The following is a 12,856-nucleotide window of genomic DNA, read 5'->3' on the forward strand; positions in this document are numbered from 1 at the left end:
TTTTACATGATCGGAGGGGGTCAGAGGGACCCACCAGCGTTAGGGATCGCTGTAGCCGCTCGATCTCTTCTAGCTTTCTATTATTTTTTGCCTCACGGCAGGCGGCCCTAGACTGCGCCGAAGAGGCAGCGTCCAGTCCGCAAGACGATGGCTTGTTAAAGTCAAATCCTGTGGCGGGCGACGCCGCAGCAGTCGCCGGCCCTTCCGCCAACGCCATATATTTGGCGCTGGCAGGCTCACCCTCCGAGGAGTCAGACGGAGCGGAGGACGCCGGCCGTCGAGCCGACTTCCGCTTCCGCCGAGTCCGTTGCCGAACACTATCGGCGAACAGCGCCGGAGTCTCCCTTCCACTTGACGCGTCGCCCCTCGCGGAGCTTCGCGCCGAGTGCAGGGAAATCAGGCTGTCGCAGCGCTCCAGTAGCACGGTGGGAACTCTGTCCCTTACGCGACCCGTGCCGTCGCCCCCTTCGTCTTGACAAAGTTTGCCCCCCCCAGAAACGGTGGGGCAGCGTGCGGCCGATCGCTCGACCGCACGGAGGGATTCTCCCCCCGCAGAACGGGAGGTACCCTCCTGGGGTAATAATTTTTTAACTGTTGCCATTATTCCATTTGTCCTTTTTTATTAACCAGGGGTCGGTCCCCTGGGGTCTGGTTGGTACCCTTGGGACTGGACTCCCTCCAGCCATTCATCCCATCGCCGGGCACCAGAGCTTAGGATTGGGGCATTTTTTAAAGAGGTTTACGTCCTCGCGGCCCCGTGCCTCGCGGCAGCGGCCCCCGTCCCCCACGCGGTGAGGATTACGGGTTGGCCGGCGGCCTGCCGAGTGCAACGAGCAACACGACAGACCACCGCCCGACGCTCAAAAGAGCAACAACCACGAAGCCACGCCGGTATACCGGTACCCCCCTCTGGAGGGCGTGCCCCTGTAGCCGAAGCCGGGGACATGGCGACCAGCGGCCGGAAGATGCGTAAGCAACGCCGGCTCACTTCTCCATCGAAGGGCAGGCCAAAAGTGGCCCACCACCACCCGTGGGCTACGTCCGAAACGGGTCGGACGTGACCCGAAAAACAAAAAGGGGGAAGAAAGGGGACAAGAGAGGGAGCCCGAGCGTCTCCAGGAGGAGCACCCTTCAGCGAGTGAAGGGGGTGGAGAGCCCGCAACTCCCCCTGCTGGTTTTGGTCCGCGTCGTCCGATCTCTTTCGTTGCAAAGCCTAACTAGGCTACCCTACCCCTACACCTAACCTACCTACCTAACACCTAGGAATCCTTGCAACGAAAAAGACCGGACGATACCTCTGGGAGTGGGACTGTTCCCAGAGGATCCCGTTATCCGCCACCTACGGACGCGCCCGGTGGAAGTCCAGCAAAACTCCCCCACAGACGGAGCCCCCGGCCACGCAGAGTGCGCGCCGGGGGGCCCGCCCAGGTCCCTCGGGACTCCCGCTACTCTATGCTAAGATATTTTTATTCTTTTATTATAGGAAAATAAAGTTTGTACAGTTTTATTTTTGTTTCTGGTTTGTCTACGGTAGTATTTATACTTTACATACAAGTTTTCCTTACTTCTTCTTCTTATTTTAATTACAATTTTCTTTACTTATTTAACTATTATACTTATCTCTTATTACACTTATTATATTTCTAACATTCTAACATTACTTTTTTTCTTAGCTCTTAGCTTATATCTATAAAACTTACATTAGTATATACTCTTAATTACCATCTAATTGCTACATTTTTCCGTTCGGTATTAGTTAACTATATTCATAACTTTATTATTTTTACAACAGGAAGTACTTGGGTTTATTTCATTATTATGTTTGCTATTATAATGCCTTTAGCAGGTTTGGTGAGATTTCTGTAGTGTTGTGACGTGACTAGTTTGTGCTTCTTTCTATATTTTTTTTTTAAAAACTCATTTGCCTAGGCAATAACATATATATACTAAATTTATATATATTTATTGACTTTTTTCTTTAGACAATTTTCATTTTATTTCGCATTTTTTTGTTCCTGTAAGTGTTCTTGTGCTGATATCATCGTGTATATTCAATATACATTCTGCATATCATTTGTGTTCGTGTTGTTGTGTATTTCATGTTTGTGTGTGTTGTGTTTTTGTTTCTGTGTGCTTTGTGTCTGTGTGTACGTGTTGTGTAATGTCCTGCATGGTCATGCATATGTGGTATTTGCGCGAGCCAGGTAGTCCCACTTTTTTCGTACCGGGCATTCGGCGCTAAAAGCGTTATGGTCAGCCTTCCGCAACCCAGAGTGTGAGCAGTTGCAGCACCGCGGTTCGGTCCCTGCGATAAAGTCTGCGCATTTCTCGCGCAGATGCGGTCCTCCACAGTGACTGCATCTGTCCACACTCTCGGTGCAAAATTTACGACCATGTCCAAATGCGAGGCACCTCGTGCATTGGATGAGCGGAGACTGGTCCTCGACTCTGACCCTTTGAAGGTCCAGATAGAGGGCTCCAGCTTCCGTCATCCTCTGCCATACTTTCGGCTTCACTTGCAAGATGATGTGCGCGGTCTTTGGGTTTCTGGTACGTTTTTTAAATTTTATTTCCATTTGCATGTCTTCTTCCGGTAGGCCCATGAATATGTTCTTATTTTGGACGTGGAGTGCCTTAATCATATCGTCGTCTTCACTTTCCACGAAAACATCCTTCAGGACAACGAGAGGGCTCTTGTTCTTCATGGGCGCTACTACCAGTCCATCCCCACGACTCTCTATTATTTCTTGGACTTTCTTTCTTTCCTCCTCGGTGTCGCAACCCAATATAATAGTTTGGTTTTTCGCCTTGCGTACCTTGTTAATTTTAAGTCCAGTGCCCCTGGCGTCGACTGCCCTCTTCACCCTGGCGAGCACCTCGTCAGCTGTCTCCTGACTACCTTCGAGAGTGACTGCCATCGAATGAAGTGCAGGACGGTGGACGGGTTTGGCTGCTGTGACGCTGGCGTATGACTTGGAGACTGGAGCTAGGTTTATATCGCATGCCAGTCCTTTTGCGACCTCCGTAAGTTCTTGTTTTGCTGCGACGACATCATCGGCAAGACCACCGACCAGATCCTTGACGAGAGCGTGCGTTCGACTCTCGACCGCCTCGGTCGTTTGGTCCATGGCAGCTCTGGTCTCGTCGATCCTGTCGATGATCTTGTCGATCATGTCGGAGCCCCGGCCGTCATTTTCGTCGTTCAGTTGTATTATGTCTGTTTTTAGACTTAGCTCCATCTCGTTTAATCGTTTAGTCAATGCCTTTTCCACCTCTCCCAGCTTCTTTAAAATGACATCTGCGCCGTCAGACGACGAGGTTTTTGTCGGTGTCCTTGTCTTTGGGGCTCCTGCTTCGAGACTCTCAATACGCCTACTGAGCTCGAAAATTGCACGTATGCCCTTGTCTGACTGCACCTCCAGGAACTGCTTTATATCCCTCCTCATCTGAGGGTACTCATGGACTTTCGAGGGTATATCCTCGAAAGTCTTCATCATCTCCTGGAGGAGCTGTTCACTCGACAACGCAGCATAGTTCTGTTGCTGCTTTTTGAAAATGTCCATATTGTCGAGTGATCTTCTTTTGATGTCTGGTCTTTTAATAAACGTCCTTGCCGCACCCTGCACCACTGCGGTTGTGGTAGGGCTGGGAGTGGTAGGCTTTTTGGAGGCGCCCGAAGTCGTGGGTGTACGGTACATTTTAATGTGAGTGTGTATGAGTACGGTGTACGTGTCGGGGAAAGTTGTCCCTTTATATAATGTTTGCCAGACCCTGTAAAGAGGGGTCGGTGTCTAATATAAAATAAAATCTTATCTAAGTTGTGTATATACTTGTAAAGTTTGACATAAATTAAATTAATAATATCACGTCGTTTTAGTTATAGTCAAGTTTCTAATGAATACAATTATGTACTCACTGCAGCAATAGAACTAATGTTATTATATCCTAAAAAAATAAAATGAAAAATGTTATGTCGAGTATTTGTTCGGTCAAAATACAAATTCAATAGAACACGATATAATCGGAAACAATAACAAAAACAAGACCAGATGGTGCGACGCGTGACTCACCGCTCGCTAACTTGTAAACAAGTATCACGCCACCGGTGCCGCGCCGTTCCATTGGTCGCAAGATTTATCAATTTCTTGCGGCTTGAATTAAAGTTTTATAGTTACTAAGAGTGTTGGGTTCCGTTTATAATTTTTAAATTTTACTGTATTACCGTATTACTTACTTATAATATTTTATTATAATTATGTATTTGTATTATTATTATATATTGTATACTGTTTCCGATGTTCACCAAAGATATAAATAAATGTGTCACGATTCAGTCAAACTGATAACTTATTCTAGACATAACACAGTCACCAAAAGTATGTACAGTTCCTAAAATTTTTAGTATTTCTACTTAATAATAAAACATAAAATAAAATAGGACAAAATTAAAACGGAAATAAAAAATAAAGGAACAAAAGAAGTAAAAGAAATTTAAAATCTACAGTTCATCCAACGAGCCCCGAGTGGTCACTTGTCATCGTTAGATCGCTCTCCAATTTTAACCTTGCGGCAAACGGCGGCTGCGCTACGTCTTCTGCTACGCTGCTACGCCGCTACGCTGCTCGGCTACGATGATGTCTACGCCACATTCCAATTTGTGTGACGTAGCCTACGCCTCCTTATTGTCGATCAGGCCACCCGTTGAGACAGATAATGTTTCCTTCTCTATCACTCTCGTTGCGCTTTCAACACGAATAAAGAAATGTCCGTATTTTTGTGGGAATGTTGGAAATGATCTAAGCCACATCCAACACCAAAAAAAAGGGGGGGGTTACAGATCTTAATCTCGACTTATTCGTGCTGAAAGTTTTGTTATTGCGCACCTTTTAAATTAATTCCTATATCTCCGTCCTGGAATGAGATATCGTTGTGATCCAAACGGCCTTTGGGAGAGGGCTTCTTGGGCTATCTTTGAAGCTACCCCACTTTGTCCAATTCCTAGTGGAAGGGGGACCACGTGTCCACGTGGTTTCCACTTTTTAGGGTGCAGCTCTGTCAGTTTGTACCGGAAAAATCCGAAACTCGGGTCGAAGGTGTATGGCACTTAGGGCTTTAAAGCTGCACTAGAAAAAATGCACGTCATCGATCGAAATCGGGAGGCGCACGCCACTTTGTGCAGTGAACACACGGTTTTTCGGGTTTTTCTTTAATAACTTTTGACCCAGTGGTCTCCTGGTCACGCGGTTTTCACGACTACGTTCCTCGTCACCTTCCGCTTCTTTAGACACGACTTTCACTATAATCTGTGCACTTTTCACTATTTTTCTGATTTTTTGAACGCGGAGCGGCCTATTATCGTGGCGCTTGGGCTCGCGGTTGCGCTGCGACTGGTTAGGTTAGGTTTTTTTTTTTTTTTTTTTTTTTTTTTTTTTTTTTTTTTTTTTTTTTTTTTTTTTTTTTTTTTTTTTTTTTTTTTTTTTTTTTATCTGTCTACCTCCAACGTGATCGGAGCCTGTTCTAACAAGTTCTCTTTCATTCCAGTTCTCGCAAGTTTTCTTCTCGTACTTTCATGCTACATACCATCTTTTGGGTGTCAGACATATAAATTAAACAGGCTAACTTTGTTCACACTTTGCTTTAATCTGCCAATTTTACATTGATGCGTTTGGTTCTTGATTTATTCATAATTACTTTGGACTTCTTATACAAATTTTTACACACAACGCTACCGCGATGTAATTTTGTTAGCCTGTGACATCTATTGACGACATTTGTCAACTGTTGGATTTATAACTTAACAATATTTTAATGGTTTGCAATATAAACCTCATATTTAATAATAATTCTTAATATGTACAGGACTCTATATAATCATATAAATAATCAGAAACCTTACACTCTATATAATCATATTAATATAAATAATCATAAACCTTACAGCTCGGCCATCCTACCTAAAGCGAGACCCTTCGCTTTGAGATCAAGAAAAAAAAACAAAATATATATGTTACAAAAAAAATAATAATAATAAATGCAATTAATTATACACTAGGTTTATATATGACGTGTAACATTTTTTTTAACATTTTTTTTGCTATAAATACTAAGTACATACACATATCTATCGCTAAATCGTTTCCATGGTTTTAAGTTCTATCAAAATAATAATTAAAATAACAATTTCTTTCTTAAGTAACTAAATGTCAAACATAAACTGAGTAATCAAGTATCTAATCACTGTCATCAACACTATAACTAGATTCATCAGATTCTAATTCTCTACAGAACGACATCCAAGGCTGAATCTTATCAATAGATACAACTGCTTCATACCTTCTACCTTTTTTGCGAGTCATTGGTATATCTTCTACCACGAACCTATCATTGGGAAGAACCTTTAGTATACGATAAGGGCCTTGGTACTTAACAGAGAGCTTTTGAGATTTTCCATCGTGCGGAGCCTGCCTTGCTAAGCGTACTAAATCCCCTTCTTGGTACTGCCTCGCTGGTTTCCTATGCTTATTAAAATTGACTGCATCTTTAACTTGTTGCTGTTTTTTTTTTTTTTTACTAGCCTGTTGTCTGACTTCCGCCAATTCCTCAATGGGAGTCCTATTTAGGGTGTCATTGATTACCGTACTAAGTATGCTTTCCGTTCTATTAATTATGTTAAATCCAAATAGTAGCTCAGAGGGGCTCTTTTGGGTAGTTTTATGTCGAGCTGTGTTCATACCAACCTGTATATCAGTGATGTGGTTGTCCCACGACTTGTCGTCGCCGCCGTGATTGGCTGTCGATAGAGCATCTAAAATCGTTCTATTAAACCTTTCTACTTGCCCGTTTGCTCGAGGCGTTGCAACGGCATTTACAATATGTTTGATCCCGTAAGAGGTCGTAAAATCTTGAAACGCCTTACTGGTGAAACTCGTACCTTTATCTTTTCGATTGGGTGGAGTTCTCCTTCTCGTTTATCACCTGGAGCTTTGTGGTACGCGCACTCAAGGCAGGAGGTAACATACTTCCGGACGAGACGCCGCATTTTCGCGAACCAATAATGGCCTCGGATGCGCTGTAGGGTTCTTTCAAAACCACAATGGCCAACGTCATCGTGGTTCATTTTTAAAATTTGCCAGCGTACACTTTTGGGTACCAGCCATTTTATTTCGTCACCTACCACGCGGTAAACATGGACATTCTTCAGTCTGTAGTTTTTGTGTATGTCCGCTACCTCCGCCGATGAAGGGTCAGAAAGAATCCTTTTGATTTTATTTATCTCGTCATCTGCAGTTTGTACCGTCGTAATCCAGTCCTGTTCGATTTGCTGTATTTGTAAAACATCTAGTACATGTGTTACCTGAAGAAGAATTGACTGGGTTTCTGCTTAGGGCATTCGCGTGTGCCATGCTAACACCAGGCCGGTACTCGATTGTACAGTCGTACTTCTGAAGTTGGACCCACCACCTAGCTATGCGAGGTATCAAGTCACGCTTAGTTAGAGTGGACCTGAGTGCATTGCAATCGGTCAAGATTTTAAATGGTATTCCCACTAAATAAACCCTAAACTGATTGAGAGATGCAATGACCGCCAAAGTTTCGAGCTCGTACGAATGAAACTTGCGTTCGTCAGCGGTAGTTTTCCTGCTGAAGTAGGAAACTGGTTGCAATGCACCATTACAGTTACGCTGCAGTAAAATACCCGCTAGGCCTTCTTTGCAAGCGTCCGTATGTAGCTCGGTTTCGGACTTAGGATCGTATAGAGCTAGCACCGGTCACTCCACCAGAGCGCTTTTAGTGCCTGTGAACGCCTGATCCTGTTCGGCCAACCCCAGTTAGCGTCTTTCTTCAGTAAATCCGTTAACGGTGCAGTTATCGTAACATATCCCTGTATAAACCGTCTGAAGAACCCAGACAGACCCAGAAATTGACGCAATTCGTGCTGATTGGTAGGTGTTGGGAATTTTGAGACGGCTTCAGTTTTTTCTTTACTACCTGGGCGGATACCATTAGCACTCACTTCAAACCCTAGAAAGTCTATGACATTCAAAAAGAAATAGCACTTACTTAATTTCAGTGTGAGAACTTCGCCTAGTCTTTGGATGCCTTCCCTAAAATCCTTGGATGGTATCAGTATGTCATCCATGTAGACAACAGCATATTTAATTTGGGCCTCCTTTAATATTTTATGGATTGTCCTTTGGAACACAGATGGTGCATTAACTAGTCCGAAAGGCATGCGGTTGTATTCATACTGCCCATCAAGTGTTACAAAGGCAGTTTTACTACGGGAGGCCTCGGCGACTGGTGTTTGATAGTACCCGGAAGCAAGGTCCAATGACGTAAATAGGGTGTTACCGGATAATAGGTCCAACTGATCCTCGACTCTTGGTAGGGGGTAGTGTTCCTTTTTGGGCTTTCTGTTTAGAGCTCGATAGTCCACATACAATCGTTTCTCACTATTCTTTTTTTTGTACCAGGACTATAGGACTGGCATATGATGAAGATGACTCCCTAGCTCTACCATTATCTACCATCTCCTTAACCATGTCTCTTACTAATTGTCGCTCAGTATGTGACATACGGCATGGGCGATACACGACTGGTTCCGTGTCGTTAAGGTCGATAACCATCTCAGTGATGTTGGTAAACCCAAGGTCCTTGAGCCCACTTGAGAAGCAATCGCTATGCTGAAATAATAACTTTTGTAGTTCTTCGGGCTGCTGTTTTGTTAGCTCAGGATTGCAACTGATCTCTTCATCCAGTCCCCTATCGGTAAGAACGCTACAAGATTGGAAAAAAGGTGTTGGATGCGTATTACGCAGTGCTCGTGTTAAGAGAGTGTCCTTCTTTATACAAACCTTGTTTGACGAGGCATTATAAATTAAAAGCGCTGTGCGGCTGTCTTTTATCTCGTACGTACCGGGAAAAAGATAGTACTCTTTTCCTTCAGCACCCCTTAACGAGCCATGGACGTAGATGCTACCGTGTCCCTGCCCATCAGCATTAACAATTATGGGACGTACAACGTTACCATCTATTTCCGTGTCATCTTCCACTATGAGTCTTATTTTAGTACACGCGAGTCTTTCAAATACGATCTTAGTCGGCGTTTTAGTCATTATAATATCAGGCTTCTCTGTAAAGGAATGTCCAAGTAATGCAGAGTAACTTAGTACATAATCTTCTACTACATATATTTCAATAGTTTTTTTTAACCCTTGAACTTCTACACTCACGGTAGCTACACCTAAAGGGCAAGTCAGGTTTCCTCCTATTCCTCTTAATACCGGCATACCTTCCCTCACATCGATATTCAGGTTCAACTCCTTAGCGGTACTCTGTCTAATTAACGAGCATTGACTCCCTAAATCTACATGACACTTGACCCCTGAGTTGTTAATCTTTATATCCAGTATATATTTATCAATAGCACTATCATCGCCAGTTACATTAGATACTTGTTTTTGTTCATTATTTTTATCTAAGGCCTGACTATCGTCTTTATTAATCGGAGTTTTATTTTTTTAAACAGTTAATCGCCTAATGACCAATCCTCCCGCAGGTCGTACACTTCGCGATAAGTTTTGTACATTTAAAGCTAGGGTGACCTATTTCGTTGCAATTGAAGCAACGGATTCCGTTATTACTAGGGCCCGCCCTGCTCGTGCCAGATTGATTTGTTTTTTTCAGGTTGGCATCGTTAATGGAGTCACGAACTTTGCCTACCTTCACGGTTCTAAAGTATTTGAGCACTTGCTCAGGTTGCTTAAATTGAGCGGCTTGAGCACCCACTTTAACGGCACGATCTTCAACCCCGTACAGCAAACAGTCTACCACTTCCTTGCCATAAATTTTGCAACGATTTAACAAGTTCATTTTCGCATGATAGTAATGTTCAAACGACTCACCGTATCTAACTGTTTTTGCTAACATTTTATGCAATAACTCAGCATAGTTCTCGCTTTGGGGAAAAGATTCTATAAGTTTTTGTTTCCACTCAGTCCATGTAAAATAATAGGCTAGATAAGCCCTGATACCAAGTTTTAGCGACACCAGAAAGCTTGGGCAAGGAATAGTGGATAATTTCCCTGTCTTCCCACCCATATATGTGAGCTCATTCTTCCACTTTCGTCAGCCAAGTAAGGATAGTTTGTTCCTTTGCCATTGGGTCAAATTCGGGGATAACATTTGTGTTGAACGTAAGTTTGGGCTTATCTGAACCTTTTATTTTGTCAAGAATATTCAAGAATTTATCTACTAATACCTTTGTATCTGAACCGTCGTCCTCCTTACCACGCTCAACCTTGCGCGGAAGCTGCGGTGACCCCATATCAGATCCTGAAGAGGAAGACACATGCCGTCTCCTCTGTCCTGTCCTTGTCCTTGTTTTCCATCTCCTTCTTTCGTATTCGTCCCTGTCATCAGAGCCGCTTGATTGTTGCCTGCTCGACCGCTGCTTACGCGATCGTCGTTCACTCGATCGCTTTCCACGCAACCGTTCTCTTCGAATCATCGTGTCCTTGTCCATTTTATCAAATGTTACATATTGCTCTATGCTCGAGCTCCTCCTTCTAATTCTTTCCTGTCGCCCTACATCCTCAACCTCGGATGCTCCATGCTCTATCCTCGAGCACATCCTCCTAATCCTTTCCTGTTGACCTACATCCTTAACCTCGGATGCTCCTTGGTCACTCCCATGTGTTAGTCCTTCCCCTCGACTAAGCACATGGACCCTACATCCTAACCTCGGATGCTCCTTGCTCTATCCGCGAGCTCATCCTCCCAATCCTTCCCTGTTGACCTACACCCTCAGCCTTGGATGCTCCTTGGTCACTCCCATGTGTTAGCCCTTCCCCTCGACTAAGCACATGTGACCTACATCCTCAGCCTCGGATGCTCCTTGGTCATTCCCTATGTGTTAGTCCTTCCCCTCGACTAAGCACATGGGCTCCTTTTATCATTAAGCCACTTCCTCTTACTAGCCGAGCACCAGACCCTTCTCCTCGGCTAGTGTCGTCCTCCACGTCACAGATGATGAGCGTAACTGAAACTCACATTGTGGAGCTTAGAATGATGATAATTATAAACTGCTTTAACCGGGTTTAATAATTGCAAAAAGTAGAATAGGGTAATTTAAATGGCATAATATCGGGTACATTCCGAAAAGCTAGAAGAGGACTCCTCGTGGAACGGGGAACAGAAAAGAAAATAAACTTTATTATGCATGTGCATTCATCGAAAATCATGTATTTCCAAAGACCTGACGCACTCTAATATATTTATGTAAACATTTAAACCAATGCAATAACGAGTGTCGTTAGATTCTAATAGAGCCTATAAAACCCTTAACTTTTTCGTCACCATGTAAATAAAACGGCAGGTGGGTAGAATGAATTTGTTGTTTTAAGTTTAATTACTTATATTAAGTCAAAGTTATAATCGTCATTGATTTCTTCATTGGTTCTTCGTCATTGGTTTATTCAACCCAACGCACATGTGATCATTACGTGGTCGATTGTTCAGTGCGCTTGCACTGATCGGTTACAAGGCAATAATAAAAAATGACTCAGTGCGGGTTTGTATTATGAAGAGGAACAAGACAAAGAAAATTCATATAAAAAAAAAAAATCACAACCATCAGAATTTTCAATATCACTGAATCAGATGTAAATAATTAATAATAACTTACGTTTTACCGATCCGTGGGCGTAGTAAGGTTAGTTTTCTAGAGCCTTATTTATCCCGCTTCTGACCTTTTGGGTGTCAGACATATAAATTAAACAGGCTAACTTTGTTCACACTTTGCTTTAATCTGCCAATTTTACATTGATGCGTTTGGTTCTTGATTTATTCATAATTACTTTGGACTTCTTATACAAATTTTTACACACAACGCTACCGCGATGTAATTTTGTTAGCCTGTGACATCTATTGACGACATTTGTCAACTGTTGGATTTATAACTTAACAATATTTTAATGGTTTGCAATATAAACCTCATATTTAATAATAATTCTTAATATGTACAGGACTCTATATAATCATATAAATAATCAGAAACCTTACACTCTATATAATCATATTAATATAAATAATCATAAACCTTACACATCTTTCTTTCATTCATCATCTTTCATTACTTTTTCTGGGTGGGATTCCCAGCTACGCTTACTAGCTACGATAATTATAATAATCTATTTTCTTAGGGATACAAGGGCAGGTTGATTTTTACATTACACACATATAAAACACACATAAAAAAACACAGACAACAACACAGGGCGTCACTTTTGTTTTATACTTATTTATCTTATTACTATTTTTACATTTCCTTAACTATACTATTTACTTACTTTATATTTTTATGTTTATCTTAATATTAACATTATATTATGTAAACATAACTTTCTTAGGCTAATTTGTTTCTATTTATTACTCTTTCTACAATTTTTATACAGTATTTTATAAATAGTTCTCTATTTTTTCCCGAGATTAGCTCCTGAATCGTCTCAAGTGTCAGGTTTTGTTTTACTGTTTGCTCGAGTTCAAATCTTTCATTTATATGAATTGGACACTCCAAAAGCAGGTGTTGTACTGTTTCCGCTTGGACTGAGTCACAGACGCACGATGGACTCTCCTTGCATTTAAAACGATTAAGATAATCGGAAAATCCACCGTGCCCCGTTAGGATTTGTGTAGTCAACTGTGTCGGTACGAAATTTCGCACCACTTTGTAGGCCGCCTTCGCGTCCGGGAGGAAGAGTTTTGTTGTTGACGCAGTTTCTTCCGCTTGGTACCTGCGGTTCCATTCGTCAAGCGTCGCCATACGAATGCTACGCTTGACGAATGAAACAGGGCA

The 12,856-nt window shown here is 42.6% G+C and overlaps 1 protein-coding gene across 1 annotated transcript; it reads right to left on the minus strand.

The window, feature by feature from the left end:
- Nucleotides 1-1,438: 1,438 nt before the first annotated feature.
- On the minus strand, nt 1,439-12,101 carry LOC134199310 (uncharacterized). Its single transcript, XM_062669920.1, has 2 exons — nt 11,687-12,101; nt 1,439-11,041 (listed from the first exon to the last, which is right to left on the minus strand). The coding sequence occupies exon 2, from the start codon at nt 3,696-3,698 to the stop codon at nt 2,175-2,177; it is 1,524 nt and encodes a 507-aa protein (XP_062525904.1). The 5' UTR covers nt 3,699-11,041; nt 11,687-12,101; the 3' UTR covers nt 1,439-2,174.
- Nucleotides 12,102-12,856: the final 755 nt, after the last annotated feature.

This window comes from Bombyx mori, chromosome 8, assembly GCF_030269925.1.
Source record: "Bombyx mori chromosome 8, ASM3026992v2".
NCBI lineage: Eukaryota > Metazoa > Arthropoda > Insecta > Lepidoptera > Bombycidae > Bombyx > Bombyx mori.